This window comes from Apus apus, chromosome 1 (assembly GCF_020740795.1).
Source record: "Apus apus isolate bApuApu2 chromosome 1, bApuApu2.pri.cur, whole genome shotgun sequence".
Taxonomy (NCBI): Eukaryota; Metazoa; Chordata; class Aves; order Apodiformes; family Apodidae; genus Apus; species Apus apus.
This window is the reverse complement of record NC_067282.1, coordinates 179,064,774-179,091,985: the sequence shown is the minus strand read 5'-3', so window position 1 is coordinate 179,091,985 and position 27,212 is coordinate 179,064,774. Positions and strand designations below refer to the sequence as shown.

Here is a 27,212-nt window from a genome sequence, read left to right as displayed (position 1 = left end):
AAGCAATTGATGAGGTCTCCCCTCAGCCTCGTCTTTCTCAAACTAAACATTCCCAGCTTTTGTGGTGAGGGGCCCAAAACTGCAAACAGTACTTGAGGTGCAGTACAGGGGCACGATCACTTCCCTAGTCCTGCTGGCCATGCTATTCCTGATAGAAGACAGGATGCTTTTTGCTTTCTTGGCCACCTGGACACACTGCTGGTTCATATTCAGCATGCTGTCAGTCAACATCCCCAGGTCCTTTTCCTCTGAGCAGCTTTCCAGCCATACTTTCCCAAACCTCTATTACTGCTTGGATTTGTTGTGACCCAAGTGCAGGACACGGCACTTGGCCATGTTGAACTTCATACAATCGGTCTCAGTCCATTGATCCTGCCTGTTCAGGTCCTGCTATAGAGCTATCCTACCCTGAGGCAGATCAACACTCCCTCCCAACTTAGTATCATCTGCAAATTTGCTGAGGGTGCATTCAATACCAATTAGAGACATCACAGGAGCTAGAAATAGCCAGGATTTTCATAGCTCTTAGAGCAAACAAAATTTCAACGAGCTGTCCAAATCACTACGCTATGAAGCCTACAACAGTATGTGTATCATGGACAGATTAGTCTAAGCACCAAGATTTGCCTACCTGGAAGGGAAATAATTGCAATCCTGTACACAAACACCCATCAACAGCAGCAAATTGACAGCAACTGTGTTATGCTTGTGCTCTGCACAGTTGTTGAAGAAGTAGAGAGTACATATAGGGTACGGAGTAGAGAGAACATATAGAAAAACACCATATGCTACTTTCCTCCAAATATCCATGAAATACAAAAAGATGGGCACTGAAATTCATAAATTTTTTTTTCCTTCTTTGGCACATTAAACAATAGAATAGTTTACATCAAAATATGGAGCACGAGGGATGCAATGGCAATGCTTACCTAACACCCACATTTGCCTGCAGATGTGTAGAGCTGGTTTTAAAAGTTTTATTAGGTTTTTACTAGATTTATAAATCAGTCCTAACAAATCTCCAGTTGCCAGATTAGTAAACTACTCTGAAATTAGAGGAAATTAGAAATACACTAATAATAACAGTATGTGTATCATGGACAGATTAGTCTAAGCACCCAGATTTGCCTACCTGGAAGGGAAATAATTGCAATCCTGTACACAAACACCCATCAACAGCAGCAAATTGACAGCAACTGCGTTATGCTTGTGCTCTGCACAGTTGTTGAAGAACTGCAAATCCCACTCCTGACTGTAAGTATACTAAGAACAAGCTGCCAGTTTTAAAGCTAAGGCTAGATGCCACCAGGTTTTTCAGTGGCCAAAAGGACAGTGACTTTCTGCCATAGGAGAGTGATCTACAGGTTCCAGAAGGGAAAGTGACATTTTCTTTGTTTTGTCTACTGTGGAAATGTGCAATAGGGAGTGAAATCTGTGAAAGCAATCAGCTCTCTTCACCATGGATTACCACAGATTCTCCAGAAAAGAAAAATACTGTGCAACAAAACCCAGTACTACAGAAATCTTCAGCTTCCTACTACATTATGTTTTCCAGGATGCACAGTAAGAAAGTAAATGCTATTATTTCATCATATGCAGTTTAATATTATCTCCAAACCTCATAATGAACCTTCCTTAGATATTCTGCAACATTTCTTTAGTCACTGTATGTACTGATTGGAGCCATTCAATTAGGGCATCGGTGTAATGAATGGCATATATAAACATGTTTCAAGAAAGTTTATTTGGATATCCATAAAGAAAGTAAAATCACTAGTAGAATTGGTACTCCAGCATGTCAGATGGCATGTTTTTCTCCTTCTTTGCATAAGACACGTTAATGGTTATGCCATCTGCAGCTTGAAACCCAGAAAAATGTAAATCAGAGACTAATAGTAGATCAAGATAAGTGTCTGTCTAGAACTGCAATCTTTGCAGGTATTCTGCTAACTCACAAGCTAAATATAAATCTCCTCTCCCTGAAAATATATAGCTACTAGATAAGTGTACCTTTTGCATTAAAAAGTGAATTAAAACATTTGCCAACACAACAATCCTCTTTACAATAGATCAAATAGATACCGGTAAATCTAAAAAGCTTTTTCAAGAGAAGGATACAAAAGACACTCAGAATCTTCTAGGAAAATCCTAGAGGTTCTCTAAAACCATGTCCTCTGTAAAGTACAGCAGAACTTGAAGACTTACCTAAACCCCTGTTTTTTCAAAGTTGAGGACACAAGTTTGAAAGTTTCTTCAACAAGTTTTTCGACTTGCTGATTAGCTAGTAGGTGCTGTGAGTCACTAAAACACTCGATGCATTACGGAGTAGAGAGAACATACAGAAAAACACCATATGCTACTTTCCTCCAAATATCCATGAAATACAAAAAGATGGGCACTGAAATTCATACATTTTTTTTCCTTCTTTGGCACATTAAACAATAGAATAGTTTACATCAAAATATGGAGCACGAGGGATGCAATGGCAATGCTTACCTAACACCCACATTTGCCTGCAGATGTGTAGAGCTGGTTTTAAAAGTTTTATTAGGTTTTTACTAGATTTATAAATCAGTCCTAACATATCTCCAGTTGCCATATTAGTAAACTACTCTGAAATTAGAGGAAATTAGAAATACACTAATAATAAGTATTTTAAAATATTTGGAGAAGTCTGTTTCCTTAAGCATAAACATAAGCACAAGTATTTTTGTCTTATAAACCTCACATTGCTTATATATGTTTATCAATTCCTACTGCTATGAGATTTTGGCTGAAGTTACCAATAAATCTGGCATAAGAAAATAATAATACTGTACAATTTTATGACCAATATTACAGTATTTGGTCAAACAGGCATCACAACGCTCAAAATGTGAATTTCCACTACATAATGAACAATGAACAGCAGCTCTGTAGTAACAGTAAAAGACAGAAATAGAAAAGCTCCATGGACTCATTTTCAAAACCTTTATACATCCTTTTTACTAAAGAAGAAAATTAAAATGGAGTTTGTGCTCATACTTGAGTTTACATGGTATTCGATACATAAAACAAAGTCTGGGAGTAAATTTCATTTTCCTCTCATTTAAAAATGAACCAAATGAAGTAGAAAAGTCTAATAAGCAACACTGTGTACATACTGATCATGGAAGAAAAAGATAAAAACATGTTGGCTTTAGGGAGCATTTTGAAAATAAAATTATTTGCTTTATTTTTTTCCTCCTGCCTTGCAAGAGTGACTCATGAGGCACTGACCCTTCCTGGCAAACATGTAATACAGGACTTCTCTACTACACACTACCCCATGGCATTTAAGAGACATCAGGCCTGGGTTAGTGCTTTGGCAGTAGGAAAGCACAAAACTCCTTCTCAGCTCATCATCCTCTGGGTTATGTGTACGATTCTCTTTGTCTCCATGCATGGTTTCCTTTCATTGATGCCTACCACAAATAGTGCACCCCCGCATTTCTTTAGCCTTGAAAAGAAGGTGCACAAATGGGTGGAGAATGTGCACAGAGAATTCAGTAAGTAGCTCCTGACCTTCTCACACGTTGGAGGATTAAAGAAAGCTAACTTCGCTGAGAAACATTTACTGGGAAAATATCACTATTTTTGCCTGATTCATATACTTCCCTTAGCATCTAGTGTTGGCCAGTTTAGAGACAGGACATTGGGCTAGATGGACCTTGCACACTCCTAGGACAGCCCATGTTATCTTTCAGAATGAGGAGCTGGCAGAATAAACTACTTTCACAGTATTAATTAAATCAATCAACTCCGTGACCCAGCCCTTCAAGATCTCCAACTCCACTTCTAAAAACTTTAAAATACTATGTAGCTCATAAGCTGCTGCCTTTATGACTATTCTTCTGTTGAGTTGGTCCCAGGACTCTTACGCCTCTAGACTGGACTACAACTACAGCATGGCAGAAAGCCAACTTGACGTTTTCTTTCGTCTTTTCATTTTCTTTAGTCATTTCCCTAAGTTCTTGTTTGGTTCTGAGCAAATAAATACAACTCTGAAAGTGTATTTGAAGAGAGCTGATGTGGAATGCGGAACCGTTTGATGTCCAACATTGATCCATAAAGTTTCACAAAGAAAAAGAGACAATGTGAATTACATTAAAAAATTGCACAAGTGATCAAATTTCACAGTATTTCACTGGTGGAGAAAAAGATAAATTCTAGTGCCTGGGGTCCTCCGTTATGCATGACAAAAAAGGAAAATGAGATAAAAACACCATCAGAAAACCAGGGAAGACCCAAGAGGATAAAGGCTTACCCAGAGAAATAGATGTGAGGAAGAGAATGGTAGAAATTATACTTTTTTATTTCCTGAACAAAATAAAAGCATCTCTCATGTACATCTCTTGTCTGCAACAGACTATTTCAGCGGTTAAACACTCGTATTTGGTCTATATAAAATGAGAGAACCAGTTTTGTCAGCAGAATACAATATTATATGGAACTCTGGATTAGCAATAAATGAACTAAAACCTCAAAAGAAACACTCCAGATACCTGTTTTTCAATAATAAAAATGCTATATACAGTTTTAATAATAGTGCATTTAAAATAATTATTCAACAACTCCCATTCACTTGAACAGAATCTGAAGCCCAAGTGCATCCCAGTGTGAAACTCTATGACATATGTTTTTCTAATATGGCAGAAGCAGCATTTTCATAATTTTATGCAGTTTGTTTTAATAGTTTTTTAACACTTCTCTGTTTCTCACTTAGATATAGCACCAAGGAGATAATTAGCCTTTCCGCCCCCCCCTCCCCTGGATACTGTTTTAGTCTTAACACAGCCATTTTTACAATGTAACCCACGTACTCATAAGAGTCACATTCATTTTTGCAACATCCATAAAGAATTATTTTTATACTACAGCTACTGAACACAGACTTAGTCTTAGACCTTTTAAGCATCTATAGCCACAAAAGGTTTTTGTAACTTATAGTGAATTCTTATTATCTGTGAACAAGAAGTCACCAGCAAGCCAGCCTGTAACCTCTTGCATGTTAACATGCACATACACAGCATTAGAGCACAAGCATCCACACACTCCTCATGTGGGAGCAAGTAGAGTGCTCTTCCCTGAGAGTTAAGGCCCCAAAAGCAAGGATACTTTACTAACCTGCAGTGGTCTCTGTTTATCACTGCCCTTAGGAGATTTCAGTCCACTTGTCTGTTGCTGTAAAAGCAGCTGCCTTGCTGCCTGGAGTGCCTAAAAGTAAAAAAAAAAAAAAAAAAGTAAATAATTTTCACCAGTTCCTAGAAAGATATGAGTTACTCATTGCTAAGGTTAGGTAAAAGTCCAACTGAACAAATGCAACCTCTTCCTATTCAATTTCTATTTCCTAGATTTCAAACTTTAGGGTTGTTGTTGTTGTTTTTATTTAAAACATTTTAAAAATCATCAGGAAGTACATATATAGGACTTCACTAGAATCTATGGATGCACATGAAATCCTGCAGGAAATAAAGTTAATTTGTTTAAAATGCTTGAAGAGGAAAAATCATAAACTGCATCAATAGCCTCATTTCCACAAGGAACTTGTCTTTGAGTGTTCAACTAAAATGCCCACTCCCTTGCAAATTATCATTCAATTTGCATTTTCATATTACAATTTTGAAGCAAAAGCAAGTAGACTTCAAGTGTTACCGGAAGCTGTAATTAAATTTGACAAATCAACATAAGATTATCTTGAAAGTGAATTAATAAGGATATTCATTGAAGATTAAAAACACTTTTTGTACTTAAAATTCAAGGAGAAACCTCTCCTTTGACAAAATAAAGTGCAGTTTTAATGCAAAAAAAAAAAAAAAAAAAAAAAAGAGTGGCTTTCATTTGCATTCTCAGGAAAATCAGAGAACAAAGAAATTACTACTCTGGGATTGCAGTATCCCAATCAAAATAGAAACTGTTTTCATTTATTGTATGCTTTCATCACAACTCAGCAAAATACAGTTAAACATAGGAAATGTAAATAAACATTCCACTTACCCAAAGAAGGCTAAGTTATTTTTAAAATGTCAAGTGTTATAACGTAGTATTTATTAAGAAATAAAAAAAAAAACCCTGCTTCAAAACATTTCCACTGAACTACCTGGAGAACTCTATGTGAGCTCCCCTTAAAAACAACAGTTCAGTAAATAGCAGTTACAGCTTTAAAATACATCACACTATTACTATCTATGTGATTAAAACATACTATAGAAGGAATACACTGAAATAAATGTCATTTGATCAAGGTTCCCTAAAATAATAAAGCTTCTCAACTGATAAAGAAAGGTACAATTTTGATTAGACTTAAATGAGCTGGTTTTTAAGATAGTTTCTAGTATCCATGACAACAGTTGCTTTGACAAGATGTGCATATGGCATTACACTGCCAGCTGGTGTGAACAATGTTTGAACTACTGCATTGAGATGCTGAGCAAACAGAAAAAGTTGCCACGTCTTAACCCTCAGGGAAGGCAGTCATCCCCTGATCAATTATGAAAAGACAGAGAGAGGGCTGCTACAGTCTGGCTCAGAGCAAGTTTTCTGAGAAGGAAGGCAGACATAGAAAACCAAAGTAAACAAACTGAATGCACTAGCACCATCTCCTAACAACATTGATTCGTCTCCCCATAGAAGGCTCTGGTACAGTTTGCAGAGCAGACTTTTAACATTTGGAGACATTCCCACAACAATTCCCATATTGTTTTGTCAAATTCTCAAGTAATTACAGGTCAGCTTTACAAAGACTATACATTCCTCTGAACCTAAGCAACGAGACACACAGAACTAGCTTCTCTCCACCAAAAAAAAAAAAAGTTAACATATTTCAAAGTGCACTTGAAATATTTTGTTACCAAGGAACCACTGGATGCCCTGCTGCCTATGTGAACAGCATAATCTCTTCTGCACTCACAGTTCTTGAGCAGATCCTAAAGGACAATGCTGCTCTGAGATCAGAGATATGTATCTGTTGATTTTTTGGGGACTAGGAGTTGGTCCCAACATCTTGCAGTGGTTTAAGCACAAAACCTGGATTAAATGCATGAACAGAAGATCTACGGTGAATTTATAATCCTTCCCAATCTTTAGAGCATTCTGAAAGGGAAACTTGAATGGACGCAAGAGAACTATTGCATTCCTGGATTAATGGGAGACTATACAGCAAATCCAGCCTTGCCATTGGGGTGATAGTGCTACAAGAACCAAAGAAGCAATATGGAGTGAAATAAAACATGGAAAAACTTCAATAAAATTATTTTTTACTTGTGGGGGGTCACAGAAAACTAGCTGTACAACCTTTATCTTGAAAAGGTCTAGTAATAATGTACTGCTGACATATAGTTACAAATAACTGGAACAGTGCAAGTTGTTTCAGTTTCTTCCCTAGCAGCAAAGCCATCTCACATCAACACAATAAAAAAAATGAGCAAGCATCTGGTAAAGCTGCACATTTGCAATACTTGAAAATTAGAGAACTGGAGAATGTTGCAGCTTCAATTTAAGCATACACCTGTGGCATCAGCCTAAAAAAGGATGACTTCCTACTGTTAACTACAAAAAAGAGTCACACTTTATGAAAAAGCAAGGCAGCACAACAGGGTATGTTTGCATAAAAGGCTCTACTGTTTAAACTCTTTTGATTCATATGTGCTGGTTGGGATATCTTTAAAGGAGTAAAGGCTCATCTTTTAATACAGAATGTCTTATAAATGATGACTACTTGAATACCTCAGTGATCTTATTGTGGCAGTTTAGATTATTGTAAACACAGGAGATAGAAGAGGAACAGAAAACAATTTCAAGAGATCAGAGATGATTTAAAACTCATAAGGAGAAATCACTCTCAGCCTTTGTTCTTACAGCAGTTGTCATATGGTACTTTTTCCTCCCAGTGTGCTGCTTAACTTTAGATTTTGCTACTCAGTAAACAAACGCCCAGAAACACACTGTTAATTTCAAAGGATTATTACTGGCATTATTCATAAGTGAAGATTACGAGACAATAAAACATTCAGTTCTACCACTTCATTTGCTGCTATTAAATCTTTGCAACACAAACTGACAATTTGAAAGTGTATTTCCAAATTCATAGTTTTACATGTACAGTTCAAATATACACCCATCCCATGTATCATTTATAAATTTCGGTTAACTAATTTGATAATAACTCGGTTTAAAAACAGTTCAATGAAGACAAACTAACAGACATTTATAAATCTGGCAGATCAAACTTCTGTTGAGACCCACCTCAAGTGAACAGCAGCAAGAATGGATTCTAAGGCAGTCAAAATTGTATCCAGTTTCCAGTAACATTTGTTTTAAATTTAGTAGGCACTTTTCCTTAATTAAGTTATCTAAATTAGTGAAACTATGCAAATAAGTCAATGTACACAAAAGCAATAAAAAGAACTGAATATTAGAATTTATTTTAATAATGCAAATGAAAATTATTATAATGCTTCAAGTAATGTCTGTATAAGCAGGAAATTTGGGCATATGGCTTCCAGAACTGTGTCTTCTAGTAAAATATTTATTGGGAACACTACTTCTTAATATTTACTGTGCAGCTTTGGCATAGCTAAAACTTAAGCAGAACAAAAATGAAATTAATTGCATATAACTCACCCTATTAAAGATGATAAATTGCAGTAGATTTTGCAGTTTGCTGGCAATAACACTATGAGATACAATTTGCTTTTATTTTGTGTTCCAAATCCTTGTATTTAATTTAAGCATGCCTTAAAATATTTTTTAAGTTTTATCATGTTAATAAAGTGAAAGCAGCCACTAAAAGAAGGTAAACTTATTACTTTGGTTTTTAAAAAGTAAATATATGTACACTTTTAGGAAACAGATGTCACTCATATCTTTCTTTTAAAACCAGGAATGTTTAACCTATCAGCCTGTTGCATTTGAGACGTTAAAATGAAAAATGACATCTACGCCCATTAATATCATCAATGTATAAACAGCACAGCGTGACACATTCTTGAGAGCTGAAGGCTACAAAATCTCTCTGAAACATAAATAACAAGGCACTCAGAAGCATATTTGATGTTGATATTCATCTCTGAGAAAAACACTGCAGCCTGGGCTTCTTATGAAAATAGATGCAGCCCAAATGGATCTCCTGTAATTGGTTTCAGATAGCGAGGTCAAAAGAAATATGATACAAGAAACTATTATGTGGAACAGGCGAAACAAGAATGTTTATACAGGCACTCCCTATTTATACTGACAAGAGGTGTACACTTTACAGATAGCCTGAACCAAAAAAACTTGCCAGGAGACAACCAGATTCTTTCCTTTTCGTAACTCCAAATCTCTATTTTTTCAGATGATCGCATACTTTAACATTCCTGCTGTACATAAAACAAGTTTCTGAACATAAAATAAGTTTCCAAACGTCTGAATATGTCAAAACAGAGTAATCTCACTCATAGCACTATGCAACCAAAATGTACCAACATGCTAAGCTGGATTTAAGGCCAAACACTACTCTGCACTGGTTGAATAACAAGTTAAGCAAATCATGACATAGCTACATTTATTATAAAAAAAAAACACTTCAAGAGAACCTCTGCCCCTTCACACCCTGCTGCAGGTCCGTTTTCCAGCTGGTTCCAAACAAGAAGTCTAGCATTACCCATAGATATATGAGATCCTCAAATGAGGGTGACAGAAAGCCAGCCCTGTTCAGTGCTCCCTACTAGTACTCAAATGATACTGCTAAACTTTTTGTCTTTCACTGACCGTATTTTCTCAGAAAGTTCTCTAATGAACATCACAGCCAGTCAGCATGGCATCTTATAATCTTTCCAAATGGAGGAGCAAAGCATTTAGCACTATTTAAAGAATCTTGAATGATCCAACTTCTTTCCAACTGCAGTCTCTCCAGGAGACTTGACAGGAAAAGCAAATTCTCATGCAGGCCAAGACAACTCCTTTTCCTTAGTGAACACTCTTTTCTTCAAGCTACACAAAATCCCACAAAGTCGAGAAAATCCTGAACATAATTAAAATCCAAGCAACATAACCAGCTTGATTTCACCTAGGAGCAGCAGACTGAACAATTACTACAATGCTTTCCTATAGAAGTAGAAACAAAGCCTAAAATAGCTAAGGCTGTTGGCACCCACCCCAAAAAAATATACTACCTAAGAAATTTAGATGGTAACTAAGAAGGACTTCACTCAATTAACCCAATATCAAAGTATGCAAATATTCAAACAAAAAAGATGTGTCTGTTGCCTGCATCTAGTTTAGCAGCTGCAGAGAGCCTGGATGTGCCATGTGTGCAATTATAGCAGCTAAACTGCAGTGTCGTACAGCCTTTCCCAGTTAGTAGTAGAACACTAAGCTGCAAGAGACCAAAATGCTTGAAAATAGATTATGCTCAAGAAGAGGCAGCGGCCTTGGACATTTTATTACCATCCCAAGTACTCCTACCCCCAGGCTGCTAGATAGGAGGCCAGAACGCAACTTCAGCTCCTTCTTCAGAAAGTGGTGGTGGCCACTGAGTGCTGTACCGAGCCCAACCCTAGACAATATGATTAAGCGAACACTGAATATGCTTGAAACAGTTATTATATTGATGGTACAGGAATTTGTGCAAACTAATGCCTGGTTCCTGGATCCCCTGGCTGCTCAGCTTTTCCAAGGCTGGGGAAATTCTGCGTTTGTTCAGAACAGCACTTTTTTGCACCTGGGGAATTTCAAGATTAAAAGGCAGAGCACTTTGAGGGTTAGGTGCCAAGTGGGAAAGCTGTTCTGGATCACAATTTAATTTATGTACTTATATTCCTCATGTGCCTCATCTTGGGGACATAAGAATGTCACTGGATCTGGCCCTCATTTCCATGGACATCAATATTATTCAATATTCATGGACTTCCAATACTTCATTGCTTGCTTGGTTTTATGGGGTTTTTTGTTGGTTTTCAGGTTTGTCTTGTTTTGTTTTCTTAGGTTGATACCGCCAGCTTCAGCATACGAGGCTCTGACTCTGATGCAGTTTTGTGGTCTTCCCTGCAATAATACAAGCAACTAGGAGAAGAAAGCCTCAGTCTACCTGAGCTTCTGTCCTGCCCTGATGTTATCCAGGATTAATTTGCAACTGAAGAGAAAAAGTAACAGTAATAAACTGATGAATGCAACATGAAGTCTCATAATGCTGTTTAATAAAAGGAAATTAATCACATAATTGTCATAAACCTATTTTCAAACAGCAATCTATCAGAGAGAAATTATGCATCTGTAGTTATTGACCTTTCATTTTACCATGACTGATTTGTAATTAGACCAGTTTTGTGAAAAATAATAGTTAATTACCAGATTTTTTCAGTCTAATTGTTTTGGAAATTTTTTTTGTTTAGTGTCTTACTTGTTCCCCATGTGAAGGCTGCTAAATAAATACAGGGCACTAATAACTTAGCAGCTAACATATTTCATTTTAGAAAGCAAATTTAGCTTCTCTCTATATAACACAATTTAATGGATACTAAACACTGTTTCAAAAACAACTATTTAATTTTTCCTGTCTGTTGTTTGGCTGACCAAGAACTAGAAACAAAACACCTATAAAAGTGGCTTGCTTCTCTTCCTGGTGGCATTAGCAGGGCTCTTCCCTGTAGACATCTGCATTGGTCATTAGGGATACACACCAGACTGTGTGTAACACAGTCCATGACAGCAAACCCAAATGCTGTATCCAAGGCTTGGACCACATGAAGAATGCAAATGTCAAGGGTTAGGAGAAATGAGGGGCCACAAAACCAAAGTTGTGATCCAGCCTGACAATCTCCTTTCTTTCATTCCACATGCCTGAACTTAACTCTCCTTCAGTAAACACAGGAGCAGGCAAACTATTCTACGCCATTCCTACTACTTATATTACGCAGTGATTATCCAAATTGATTAAATGAAAACAAAAACAGTGCACACACCAAATGCCAGTGCCACAAGTTCACAAATGTCCTGCCACTGCTATTTGCTTCCATGTGGCTGTTGTTTTTTAGAAAACTGGGGCGTGTAATAGCTAAACTAAGAGCTCTTAGTTTTATATGAACGGAATGTGGCAATGGCAACATGTGCTAGTCTTCCACATGAAAACTGGTATGACCTATTTCATGCAAAAATCAGCTGGCAGATATGCAAAAGCTATTTAAGTGTGCACGAAAAAGAACAATCAATACAGCTATCCTTTGTATGACTCCAGAAATAAAAAACGATCCTTACAATTATTGTAAGTTTATATACTATTATGTACAAATGTGTATGTATCCTTGAGTTGAAAGGAGCTGGCTAAAAAAAGACATTCTTTCAAGTCTGTCCACTTTAGACATTCACTTATTGGCTGCGAAGCCTACTTGCAATTAAAGCAGTCTGAAACAAAGTAGTGTTGGCTTAGGTGGAATAATAGATGGTTTGATAATTTATAAATGGGAAAGGAACTGATGCAAATGAAAGCAAGAGTGGTCCCATTTGTACTAAAATCAAAATGCAGAGCAAATGTGGGAGGAGAAAGAAACATAATATCAAGGGAAGCATTATAATGTTAGGCTGTTAGGAGACAGTGGTTTTAACTGATAGAAATCTGAAAAGGAAATTTAGACATTAATGCCAATGAAATGCGCATGGAGATTATTAACCAGATGATGAAGAAAAATCATAATCAAGATACAAACAATAAAGAAAAAAGGTGAAACTGATATAAAACAAAAGAAAATACAAACTGTAATATTTTGTTCTGGCCAACAGCAAGATTCTCAGAACAGGATCTAAAATTTTAGAGGAGAGATGTGAGGACTCATTAATTTTGTTAAGTAATATGGAGAGGTACAATAACCTGTGAAGAACAAACGCCAGAAGAATATTTACCCTAGAATACCCTAAGCCATTTAGAAGGCAGAAATAAGTATCTGTATCTTTACAACTTCATTTTCAATAATATTCTGCACTGTGACTGGCAAGGGAGTGCTGACTCAACGTACAGATTCCTCATCCCAGTACCCTGTGAGCTCAAAACTGGAGCCATCCATCAAAACAGTATGGATCTACACGGTGCTAGAGCAATTACAAATAAAGATACAGCAATTATAAAAATCAAACTCTTTCAGCCAATCAAAATGTCAGGGATTACATATTTATTGAAGAGTTACTGATTGAAAGGGCTCCAATTATTTGAACACTAACTGATCTGATTCACACCACCCTTACAAATCCAGACCCAGAGACATGAGTTGAGATTTCAACTACAAAAGGAAATATTAATAAGATGGTCATATCAGACTTTTGCTGTATGGGAAGGAGGCACATCAACCACTACTGAAATATCCAACTGATAACCAGTGAAGAAGTACGACGCTGATGTCTGTTTCGCATTATATATTATAAAATTAAAACTTCTTTTAAAATACTTTTAATGTATGTAATTACTGAAGTTCCATTTCTGTGGGGACATAATCTAAGAAATCTTAAATTTAAAATAAACGAATATTATTAAAAACATATCAAGGACTTAAGTCAATACTTTCATGTTAGTATAATAAAAGCAAACTGGGACATATAAATAGAAGCGTCAAATACAAAACTGATTTTTTTTTCCACTTCATTCAACCTCCTAAATTAACAGCTGGAGAACTGTACTCAGCGTGGGGCACAATGTCTCAAAAAGGTGGACATAGGACCAGTGACCAGAGAAGAGCACTAAGAATAATGGTGATGAGAAAATCTAACCTATGGGATAACTGAAGACGGAGCATAAAAACAGAAAACAAAAAAGCCCCCAAGCAACAGCAGTCTTCACCAAGCTTTTCCGCAGAAAGAATTAATTGTACTCTATGGGTATGACAAGCAAGAATAGCCTTAAACTGAATCCAGGGATATTTAATTAAATTTAAGAGGAAACTTTGCAATGGTCAGGATAGTGGAGGAGTACAATAAATTGCATAGAGACTGCAAAATCTTTGTCACTCTGCCCTGGGACACAGACAATCTTTACAAGTGTCTTCCACCCCTGTTTTATTCGGTTGTGTGGTTCCTGTGAAAGCAAGCCAAGTTCAGATTACTGTGATGCCTAACACCTTGCTACATTTCAAATAACACCATGTTCTCATAAACTGAGTACCATGAAGCTTCAGCATGATTTGTTTCTATGGTGAGTTAACAGAAGTGGATCAGTAAGAGCTGTGCATACAGACTTGCTATTTAGAATTTTCTGACCTTACTTGACCACATTTGTGTTTATGAGACCATCCTTGAAATTTTGGACTGAACAGAGAAATAGTTTACACAGAACAGGAAAATTAAGTGCTCTGTGCCTTAACTGCAGTCAGAGCCATCTGGGCAGGGTTCTTGTGTCCTCAGCACCAAGTATGGGCACAGCAGTAGCAGGAAACAAGATTTTCCTGATACTATAGTTCTTACTATAAACAATAAAAGCCTGCCTGAAATGGAGAGCTGGGAAGGGGAGACAAAAACAAAGCAAGAATGAGGGTCTGAAGCATGGTTTGATAAACTTACATGCCATCTCTTAACAAAAAAAAAAAAAAAACAACAAAAAAAAGGCAAATTGGCTAATTATTATAATTTATTGTGTTTCAACCAAAAGCTACAATAACAGAACTCACAAAGTATCTTTCATAACCTGCTTTCATTCTTTAATGAAATAATCAAAAGTCGCTACATAGTCTGAGCCTCTTTAAAAAGTCAGTCTTTATTGCTAAAGCTCATTTGGCTCAACTGAAATCCTATGGAGTCCATTTTTTTTTTCTTATGAATAATTTTTTAATGCTTTTTAAAATTTCAGTCAGCATAAAGAGCTTCAGGTACATTCAATACAACAATAATTAGGGAAAAAATAATAAACATGAACATAAATATGCGATACAACAATAGCCATTTTATTTTTATTTTCTCAAGGTTTTTGACAACCTTTTGGAGACGAAGTGCAGTCCTGTGCAGTTTTAAAAAAACAAACACAAAACAAATCAACAAAACAAAATAGTAAAAAAAAAAAACACTTGTACAAGATGAAGAAGTAGATTATGCAAATAAACAGCCCATTTTCTAGACACTAGACTTACTAACGGTGGCATTTGGCAATAGTTATGAGTGTCCTCCTAAAACAAGGTCTGATCTAACCTCCTTAGAATAATTACAAAGCATTAAAATCTGCTACTAAGTATGGACTGTGAGGCTCCTGAGGTATCAAGATCACAAATTAGTTTCTACACATATATATGTGTGTGCAAAGTAACACGTGGATTCACAAAATACCTTTTTTCTTGAAGGAATTGCTCATGTTCTGTGGAAAACCCAACTGCAGTTACATTGGTTAGCTTTGCATGTCTCTGAAAAAGCTATCTGCACTTGTGGTCTACTCTGGCCTGCCTGAAGTACTACAATTGCAGCCTTCCTTTCAGGCTGCTAATCTATCTTTTAACTCTTTTGGTGCATTTTGTGATGATCTAGCAAGCGTGATCCAACATGCAGACCTCTGTCTCTGAAGAATCCCAGTCTTCAGGTTTTTGCTGTAGCTGGCAAATGAGTTGTATGTTTTGAAGGGTAGTCTTAATAGGCTGTAAAGACAGAGCTGCTGAGAAAGAATTCTCCACTTTGGGGACTTTGAAGAGTGAAGATTGTAACAAGAATGAAATGACAAAAAGCTTTAATTTTAAGCTAAAACGCAAGTGAAGACAGGCAAATGTCCTCAGGCTCCTCATCCTAGTTTCAGCTCGTGAGGAGATCTGGTAGGGAGCCTACTCTTTATGATTAGAAACTTGCAGGGATGAAAAAGAGAAGTCCTGAAGCTACTAAAAATGCTCTGCAGAAAAGGAATAGAGAGGCATTTTGCAATTCCCAGGGTGTTTAGGTGCTGGGGAAATAACTGCAGTTGGACGAAGTATTCCCAGGTAGTATACATGAGCAACACAACAGGTTAGGCATTTGAATTAAAAGATAGATGTTCCAGTCACACTTCATCAAGCTTGCCCTCAGAAAAAAATATTATACTGTCTTGGCATCTAGAGTAATCTTCCTAAACAGCAAGTTAATCAAGCAATTATAATAATAAATATGCTCAGGGGCATTATCATCTTTAGATGCATTTGTAGAAGCAGACACACCCAGTTATGGTGGTGCCAAACATATGTAATACTTCAGATCAGTTAAAGTCTCCTCTGGCATTAGATTGTAAAAGTTTCCTCTGAATCATGTAGTGTATCTTGCATAATCACGATCACTAGCATGTACATGTGAAAAAAAAAAAAAGCAAGCACTGGCAACCTAGGTACATAATGAAAATACATTGGAAATTAAGTTTAGATATACTCCTTTTATCCTTGTAACTACCCCTACTTTACACAAGTCACCTGAATTTCAGCTTTTGTTTTATCAGTCTTCTATCATTTTGTCATCAACTTCAGATGGTCAAGACTCTGTTACTGGTCTTCTCTTCTAAAGAAACTGCTCTTTATGTATCACATATAGTTCAGATTTCATGTCCTTGGATGTATTTTCCAGATTTTCCATTCAATAATATGTCCTTTTTTCTGGTAATATTTTAAACCTTATCAATCACTTAATGGTTCTTCTACCTTCTCTTTGTGACTTCACTCAAAAATTCTGGATTTCTCCCAGATATTTCTTCAAATGAGGCATCAAGAAAACACTACTGCTCTTCCTTCAATTACTTTCAACCTCGCTGTCTCCAAGGCATCTATGAAAAGGGAGCAGATGTGGGATCTATTTCCCTCATGGCACACTTTTTACTTATTCATTAAAAAGAAAGATGTATGCCCACACTTGCACACATATATAAGGCATATATGAAAACATATTATTTAGCTGCTTTGTTCTCCCCTGCTCTGCTTGTGCAACCTGCAACCACACAGGAGAGCAGATCCCAGCACAGGAAGGGCCAGGTCTCTACCAGCCCTCGTGGCACTGCTGCTGCCTATGTCAGGGAAAAAGTAATAAAAGACTTTGACCTCTCACTTAATCTAAAAATCATTCCTACATCAAAACCAGTATCTATCCACACAGTAAAATTATCATGCAGTTTTGCTGTAGTATTTTTACTGTTAATTTTGAAAATGGCAGACTGACAATCAAATAAGCATTTTGAATTATTTAAATAAATACAGTAGAAGTACCATCAAGGTGTGAGACAGCATTGGATGGGCTAAAGAAACACTACACTTCTGCAGTCTTCTCACACACATACCTTAATTAGAATTGTCACATTTTGTTTCCTGATAAACATAAAACAAAAATTATCTAAAAAACTTGGATACTCACACTCATCCTCCCAAACCTTAACCTCTTTTTGCATTGAGACTTTCTTGCCCTATCAGTCCCAGGTAGTTTTACAACATGACAGACTTTTCTTTGACCAATGAGTAGCAGAATTTTCAAACTTGCTGCAGTCTTTCACCTTCTACAATTTCCTGATAGTTATAAGTACATATGGATTGCCAACTTTTTCAGTAAATACTGCATTTTGTTATGTTGGACTTGGTGATGTCAGAGGTCCTTTCCAACCATGACTATTCTGTGTTTCTGTGATTTTATCCTTTGGTTTCATTATTTTACGAAATATTTTGTTAACAACAGTTCCTTGTGTCTAGTCCTCCATTGTTCCCATGTAACTATAGGTTCAGAATGACAAAGCATTTCAAGAACAGACAAAGGGCCTTCAAAATTTACTATCTGTATAAGATGTAGACAAGAATCTTTTATATTATACAAGTGTTCTTTATCTAGGTATTGATACTGGCAATATTTTCAGCATAGCAAGCTAATCACAGTGCCATGTAATACAAGAATAATAAACTAAGTTCAGTTTTAAGTTCCTCATCATTTTATGTTCTACTTTCAACACCCAGTTCTCATTTTAAAAACATCACTGGAAAAACATGGGGATATAAAAACCTGTAAACAGATATAAAGTGTTTTGGTTTTGTGGTTTGTTGCTTGTTTAGTTTTTAACCTTAACTGTGATGATCTGATACTACTTCACTGCTGCTAATATTGCCTTTTATTTTAATTGACTAGGTTGTACATTTTATCAGTGAACACTCATCCGTGTTTTCTTTCTAGGTCAGCACTTCTTCATAGGGTAACTTTCAAGTGTCACATAAAACACAGATCTATTCCTGACTGGATATTTCAATACTTTCCTAGTGTTACAATGTGCAGCAACTTTTACTGTAGCTGTTATTTAAAAATAATAATAATATATATAAAAAAAATCCTTCTATTATAGATGGATTTTTTTTATTATTTTGCAGGACAAAATAAAGTCAATTCCAGCTCTGAGATCTGGGAAAAAAATAAATGGACAGACATCACAGAATTACAGCATTTTCAGTCGAAAGGCCTTGCCTTTATGAGAAAGCTTTCTGGATGGTATCTATTAGTCTGCTGCAATTCTCACAGTTCTTTTGTGTCATAGCACAGTCGACTGAAGAATAAAAGTGGGAGAAGACTTTGGGATGGCTTTGAAATACTTTCTAGAGCACAGTTTATGGCATATGGCCCATCCTGCTACCTAAAGGCAGAAGTGTGCTCAGCAGGAGAAACAATCTCTGATTGTAGATGAATGGCAGAGGTTCTCACCCTCTTCTGCAATCCCCAGGTTGATCAATATCACTAAGACATGAATATCACAAGCACTTTCATGTTTATAGTTGCAAAAAAATATTGGGAGTGTATAACTGAAAAGGGTATGATGACAATATCATTGTACCAATTCTCGCAGGCTTCACCTACACTGATTGACTGGGGAGTGCTTAAAAATGTGCTTTTCTGCATGAGCAAGCCAGGAGCACAGCGCTTGGGACATTTTTTTACCTGTGCTGACCCACACTCTCCTGAGCAATGTCCAAGCACCACTGTGTCATCAGACTTTTCCAAGGACCCGTCTCACTAGAGAACTGGATACAGTCATCCCAGTTTTGGAGGCTAAAATACTTATTCACTCAGGTGTGTCTCAGCTGCCCAGTTTAGCATCCAGGAACCAAACTGTATGTTCGATTTACTAGTGCAGATCATGTCTATGTGCTCAAAACAGTTGAGCTGTAAGATGTTTTAGAGCCTCTCTCAGAAGAAGCAGCCAGGATCCGATTTTAGGATGGCTTGGGAAAGTTTCAAAGACTTTGGTTTCAGAGCTCAACAGATAGGAAAAATAAATTGCTGTCAGAAACAACAGCAATAAACACTCCTTTGTGGGGTAAGGGGTAGGGGAAGATTCCTTTCATTCTTAACTGTTACAGCAGGAACCTCGGACAACATCCCACAGGGTGTCTGCTGACTAGTTTTAAGTACCAATTTTATATGGACATCTTATGTATCTGGGGTGGGCTTTATTTCTGAAGGCAAAGTTCAGAAAACAGCCACTGTTTTATGAAAAGCCTTTTTTTTTTTTTTTTTTAACAAAGAAGCAGGAGAGGAAAAACAGATTTAACTGCAAAGTATCTGTTTCCAGAGTTCCCACCAATCAAATTCACCAAAATAGTATTTTATTATAGTTTCTGTAAATTCTAGCAAGGTTGATGGTATTTTTCATCTCCATGTTTGGCACTTAAGACCAAGAACTCAGAGCTCAGAGTTATGTAATTTGACAAAGTCTGCAGAGAAAGTAATTTTCAGAGCTCAGATTAGTCCCTGGCTCTGTAAGCGCTCCAGCTCCCAGTGCTGGAACTGAACTCTCTCTGCTATGGATAAAGGAGCAAAGCAGACTATTCTGCTAAGTTGGCTTGGACTCTGGTAACCAGATGATAGGAAACATAGCAAAGGCTTTGGGGCCATGTGTCATTTGCACAGAGAGAAGTGAACAGAGTAAAATGCCTCAACTTCAGGAGCTAATTATTATTTTTAAATTATTTTTATTTAATTTTTTAAAATGTTTTAAGGATACTGTGAAAATGAGAAAGCATAGGAATTTCTTTTAAAATAATGTAACAATCTCTGATATTTTTCTTTATGTTTTTCTGCATCGAAATTTGGGGAGATTCTGGCTGGACGCCCTGGGGCTTTATGAAGAACAGCTGAATTATTTCTTCATTAGTAAAAAGACAGAAAAAAGGTGAATCACAGAAAGGCTACAGGGAGTAACACTGTAAATTAAAGACAATTAGGGGAAAAAAAAAAAAAAGTGCAAAAAGAATCACTATTTAATAGCACCAAAATAAAAACAATGGAAATAATGTTGAAGAGAGATTAAAATTTCTTCCTGACTAGAAGGCATTAATAAAGGCTCCTGTAGTACTCAAGAGTGTAACAATTAGGCCAGCACAGTATCACTGAGACAACATATTTTTGTGACTAGAGATTATTATGCTACTCAGGAAAATAAATTAATTCTACTTAAGCTGACTTCCTTAATCTTAAAGGCAAGTGTTTCTTTGACTAGTCTGAAACTCAAGTTAAAATAGTATAGATACTTTATTATAACAAGCATTTGCAGACTCCGTAAGTACAAAGTGAGCACTTTTACTGATCTGATAGGCACCATTCCTTGAAATATGGATACATGGAACGTACTCAGGCTTTTACATCATCTTGCAAGACAAGACATATCATGAGCACCATTTAAATTTATTTACATTGTGAATTAGTAGTATTCAAAAGTAGACCTTTTGTAACAAGCAAAAGTTAAAAAAAAAACCAACAACAAACCTAAGTAAGAGCAATGGCTGCAGGAATTTTCACCTCTACCAATCAATATAATTGTTGGAAGAAGCAATTCCTGAAATTTTGCTAAGTGCAAGTTGTACCAACCTGAGCTTTCACTTTCCAAAAGGTAAGATTTTTCAGACAAAGTTTTCTTAACATTTCTGAATTTTTGAGAATTAAAAGCCTCTTCTGCAACTCTTTGCTGAGAAGTAATCTCTCTCTAGAACATATTTTTAAAGCTTTGTAAGTATATTACACCATATTATTTTGGGTATAGCAGAATTCTGGCTTTGTTTTGGTTTGTTTTTTCCTAGGTGTTAAAAGAAGACAAAAAAACCCTACAGCTAAAGCTTCAACAACACATTTTTATAAAAATGGAAAACTAATTATAAAGAGAAGGGCACTGATAGTTGAGAACAAAGAAGGAGATTCAGCCATGTACATTTAGACAGTTGTAAATTATTGTGTTATATCTAACCTGTCACAAGCCATATGGATCCACCCACACTGTAATACAGTTCAGCAAGTTTCCTGAATTTCTCAACTGCAAGTAAGGTTTTGGGAATAGAGGGAATTCAGCATTTAACATGGTAGCCTTTAATGGATCCTTAAAATCAAATAATTACTCGGACCAAAGATAAGAAGGAATCTGGTCCTGTACTCAGACTTGCATTTCTTAAATTGTTTTCCATAAGAAAGGGATATAAGCCTCTGACAAGCAAAGACATGAATCTGTCTTAGATTAAATGGTTATACTGTTAAATTTTACCATATGTTGATTGTCCAAAACATTATAAATATAATTGAGTATAAAAGAATTTTATACAGAGAGGTGTTCAACCAGTACAAATTAGCTGCAATTAAATCCTGCCCTTACTGATTACTGTATGTATTCAGCTGTCAGTCTTTCATGTCTATTCACACTGTAGCTCATTTCAAGCAATGTCCAACCATATACAGATTTCAAACAGATTTAAATCACTTCAGTCTAGTAACGAAGAAATGTAAGGTGACAGCGAAATCCAAGGCACAGACGTGCTCTGCCACAAGTTGCATGAACGAGGTGTGCAGAGATGCAGGGCACCTTCCAGCAGTGTTTAAAATTTCTGTAGGATCCATTGGTTATTATTGTTTAGTATTATTGGAAGATGCCAAATGGATTGTTCTGGAGATTAAAATGCCCTTTTTCTATGGTCAGGGGAAGTTCAATGTAGTCAGGTGCAGGAACAACTAAACAAATGCAGCTCATTACTACCTCTTTCAGGGGTTAGCAAAGTAATTCTACTTCCATGCTTGTTCACTCTTCATTTCGTGTACTGGTTATACCAATGAGAGTGATTCTTTCAGCAATGTGGGCATCTGCCTCCTAGAAATTTTACCTGTCTGTTTATATGCCTGCAGGTGCTGACAGTTGTAGAACAAATTTGATATAGATCATTTAACTCTCCCTAACAACGAGTGAGGAGATAAGCTACAGACTGCGTGTTAAACACTCTGCTGAGTCATTCATATTGTTCCTGCTTCAGTGTGTTCATTTCCTATGGGATACCGACTGCATAAACTTAAATATATACATATAAACACATATAAATACAGTATTTTAAAATTTTCCATTAAGTTGGAAGAAATCTTTGGACTGTCTTTACTGCAGATACATACAACTGTTGCAAATGTGGGGACCAAAGAGAGAACTGTATCTAAAATAGATGCACAAGTGCATATCTGCTAACACAAAATCTAAGTTCTTTGCCTCTAAAACTCATCAGCTTACAATTACTTATTTTCCAGTATAAAGACTGCCTAATTCATACTTTCTGCTTGGTTCCCTGGTAAACACATGATTTGTTTTGAAATTAAATTCAAGTTCTTTGTTCTCAAAATCCTAGTCAACTTGACCCCTAACGAACCTCATCTTCTTTTTTGTCTTCAAATGTGTCAATTTTCCTTTTCTGCCTATGGTCTTCTTCTTTCCTGGGTTTCCTTATTTTGACCTACATGGCAGGCTCATCTTCCCTCATGTTTCCGCTTCACTCAAGAACTTGAAATCTTCCCTCAAAACTTCATTTTTTCCATTAGCTTTCTGAGACAGACCTGAATCTTCTTATTTCCAAATGTTGTCCTTAGATTTTAAGACTGTTGCTTAATATTAAATACATTTAAAAATTAACAAACAAAAAAGTCCAAGACAAAATGTCTCTAACAAGGTACATATATATATAGTAGACTGATTTAATGGTATTTCACTTCTTCTTACTCCTGTTCTTTACTGTTCTTTTCTCCTCTATTTTAATCCCTGTTGAATCTAATTCATATGCTGCGCTGGTATGTTTAAAATAGTCCTACTTTCAACCTGAAGGGGTTGAAAGATGTTACTACTTTATAGTGTAACAGTATTATTTTGCTTACAGTAGTAACTGTTCAGAATATCTATGAAGTTCCAAAAGCAGTAACAGCAGAAGTAAATCCTTTTTAATACGGAACTGATTTTAAAATATACTGTGTTATTTTACATGTAATAGTAGCTGCAGCTAAAGCCACTCTATCCTGTGAACAGAATATACATGAGTAATAAAGGTTTTTCACATGCCGCATCCAAAATAGAGTACTGACCTGCATACAAAAGCATTTGACATATTAAGGTAAATGAGGGCATTGAGAGGGAGAGTTGTCAGGAAAATAAAAGACTAGGACTTTGCTTTAACACTTGGGCAAAGTCTATCAAGAAAAATGCACATTCTCCTTTGGAGCTGAGCATTACCTTGCAGGAATAAGGGCAACTGGAAGTGGGGCGGCAGGGCTGTGTTCAGAGCCCCACTCCACAGTGGCAACCACACCTGCACACAACAGCCTTCATTCATCAGAAACATGCTATGGGAAATATAACAGTTAAATAAAGAATGGGAAGAGAATAAAGGAAGCTGTGCTCTGAACAACAGCAAAGAATGCAGAAAAAAGCAATCACATAACCCCCCTCCCCCCCGCCAACTTCTTATTAGTCTTTCATTTTTTGAAATACTTTTTACTGTATTAAAAACCAAGTTAGCTACACAACGTGCAGCACTGACTCATGTGCTTCAGCTGGAACATCTCAAAAGACCCCATACTGAGAGGAAAGGTGTTCAGTCTTAATTTGTTTCTGTGGGGTTTTTTGGGGTTTGTTGGCAGGGTTTTATTGTTGCTGGGTTGTTTTTTTTTAATGGTAGCAAATCTTATACTTTTTCATTTGCTTGAAAATTCTTTAGAAGAATCTTAAATTGGACAGCAGAAAAATCTGTTCACTTCTGAAAATCCTGGCCATCATCTTCAAGACTGGATGCAGTTTGCCCTCTGTGCTTTGAGACTGAGAATTCAAAAACGCAGACCGACAACAGCCAAGCTGCCCCTTTTTATCTGGAGGCTTTGGGTATCCCCCAAGACTTTTATATAAATGCAGTGCACTCTGGTTTACATTAGAAAAGGAAACATTTATCTTATCACATTGATATCGGCTCAGTACAATATTACATTCTGGAATAAGAAAATATTGCAACTTTTCTTGAAAAGGTCAAGAGGTACTGCTTATCTTCAGGGCATAATGAATTATATCGTATTGCCTCCCTAAGAACTCCTAAAGAACAGAACATGTTTTGACGCATAATGCACAACTCAGTGCTGTGAGACAAGAGGTGGAATAATAAACTGCAGTGCAATATTTTCAGCTTCAAAATTCTGGATAAATACAAACCCATGAAAGAAACCTGGTTAGTAGCTAGTGCTTTTGCTATTTAAAAAAAAAAAAAAAAAAAAAAAAAAAAAAGTGGGACAGTTCTAATAAGGGATGACCTACAAATATCTTCAGCCTCTTAATGGCATCCTAAATTAAAGTTTACTTAGTTACATTATTATATGTAACAGCTAGAAGTTTCTGGCTTCCAGTTTTATCATGAGAACAAATCTTTTTATTTTGGAAAATCACATTCCCTGTTACCTCTGACTGCTTAGTTTTCGCTGCTAGGATCACACTCTCAATGCACTGTTCCTGATTGCTAAATACTGCCCACCATTCTGAAATGTTCCAAGTGTTACAGTGATTGATCAGAAGAGGGAAAGAAGAAAAAAAAAAAGGATTATGATAACGTTATCAGTTCCAATAACAGAGACTCACATCTTCTCATATTTTCTGAATCAAGCCAGTAACTTTTAAGTTTAAATTTTAGTGGAAAGTCTATGACGATACTTTCCAGGCAAAACCAAAATACAAGCAAATTTTTAACAATCTTTTCTTTCAACAGAAGTTCATCGATATCCCACAAACTGTCAATGAGGAAAATCTAGTAAGAAGTAATATGTGACTTAATTCTACATATTCATTTTTGAAAATGAGTGAGAAATCGAACTAATGAATAAACTAGGGTCTGTGGAAAAAAATGAGAGTTAAAACTAGAGACCAGTGGCAACTCAATGCACTTGAAAAATCTCTAGTGCTCTGCAAAATTCTGCCTGCAATCCTATTTTGCCTGGTGTATTATGAAATCAGCAGCATGCAGATGGAGATTTGAGCAGTAATCTGAAAGGGAGACATGGGTCTCAGCATGCCTCTGTTTTGCTAAGAGCTGGGATGCTTACCTACTACATGCTAACCAAGATGGCTGCAAGGACCTTTTTCTTACTCTGTTCAGTTCAAATTCACAACTGTGATCACAATGCTCACAGTTTTAACGTTACCTCTTAACACAGGAAAGGAGAAGTACTCACAGAGCTGGAATTTGTCTCAGATGGCAGGCGAGAGCTTGGAATCAGCTCTTCTAACCTGCTCATTTTAAGAATTCATCATAAGAAATAAATACATTTTGGACAGATTTTGAGACAATGACCATGCCTTCCTCTGTCCAAAACTCATACAACGCTGCCTCTAGTTTTGTTTCCAAAATACTTTTACTTTCTTAAAATTTGTCACACCCAAAGCAAAAGCCACGATGGAAAAATTAAAGAGTTATAGGAAAGTTAGATATTTATATAACTCACTATCAGATCAATGATAAATATCAATAGCCTTGAATATGATTATGTCCAGTTCTGCCAGTTGGTGATATGTCTGTCATCTGAGTCGTGAAGCAGAGGTATTTTCAGAAAAAATGCTCCTGTTTTTAAAGGGAATGCTTAGTATGCATAATACTTAAAATTCCTAAAAATTACCTTTGATGTCCAAACTGCTAAAACAGTAAATTCATGACTATAAAGTAGCAAAAATGAAAATATATAGCCCATAATTCCCACGCTTTTAGCCAAGTTTTATCCTTTGTACCTTACTGCTTAGGGAAAAACGCATGTAAATGGATAGCTTTGCTTTTCATACCTTTTAAGAAATGAAAAAAACCCACAAAACAAACAAACAAACAAACATACAAACCCCAAACCTTTCATTTAAGACTAAATAAAGTTTTTTACTTTGATTTTATACATTTTATCTGACTTTTCTGCATCTTATTTAACTTTTACCAGGCCCTATCCATGTTTTTTTGTTGCTTTTTTGTTCTTTCAAAGTAGACCTATTTTGCATTCACAAATTTCTCATTCGATTGTAAGACCTACAGAACTTTAAGAAATAAAATCCATAAGTGAATTTTAAACACAGAGTTATAACTTCTTTCTTCATACTCCTTTTGGATATACCAATGCTGGACAACAGTGTTGATAAATTATAATAATTCAGACCTGCTAAAAGGACTTCCTGTATCTACAGTTTAAGTCAGGTCATCATTCTCTGAGGAGGAACTGAGGCTATTCCTGGACTTATTGCACATTTTAGATTTAACACTTGGCCTCTCAGAGCTGTTTTCATCTTTTAAAACTGGTCTTTGGTTTTAAGGAACATTTCTGAAGGGCTTGGCTAGCTCCAGGCACTTAACCCTGCCTGTGCACTTGAAGTGTACCAAAGGCTGTGGCTGCCAGCTTAGGAAGTCAATGACAGCACTGATGGAGAGACATGATAGCCTGCCACAGAACAGCAAGTCCCAGACTGGAACTGTTATCTTTGATGCAGCCTGCACATTTTGAACAAACATGGAGAAAGAAGGCACTGAGGATCTATGGAAATTTTGGAGGCCAGCTTAGGAAGGAGGAGAGGGACTGAGAACAACAAAGCTATGAACAAAGTGGATTTTATTATCATTATTCAAGTATTTCCAACCTGTATCAGTAGGAGATGCAGTAATTAGTGGTCATCCTTGGAAAATGCGGAGTAAAGAAAATGCAGTTTCTGCCTTGTGGAATCTTTCACATCTCAATCACATCACAGGGACTATTGGAAGTTACAGTTAGCCCTTACAGCACTTGTCTGATCATTGCCCTATGTGCAAAAAATATTCAGTATTTTGTGCCACTCTTCTCATACATTGCCAGAGAAAGCTCTTCTTCTTCAAACTCAAGTTTGTCTATTAAGCGTCAGGTGGATATAAGAGGGCCTGTAAGGACAGGAGGGAAAAGAAAAGCCCTTAGGACGCTTACTGCACCTAGTCATTAAAAGGAAGAAACAAAAG

The 27,212-nt window shown here is 36.4% G+C and overlaps 1 protein-coding gene across 6 annotated transcripts in view; it reads right to left on the bottom strand.

Moving 5' to 3' along the window:
• FOXP2 (forkhead box P2) overlaps window positions 1-27,212 on the bottom strand; it is a 422,240-nt gene that overhangs the window by 111,782 nt on the left and 283,246 nt on the right. For 5 of the 6 annotated variants that reach the window (XM_051621652.1, XM_051621617.1, XM_051621633.1 and 2 more), the window contains one exon: window positions 5,146-5,235. In XM_051621652.1, the coding sequence (XP_051477612.1) occupies window positions 5,146-5,235 (90 nt within the window). Of the gene's footprint in view, window positions 1-5,145; window positions 5,236-27,212 lie in introns of those variants that run through there. The other variant, XM_051621663.1, reaches the window with a different exon arrangement.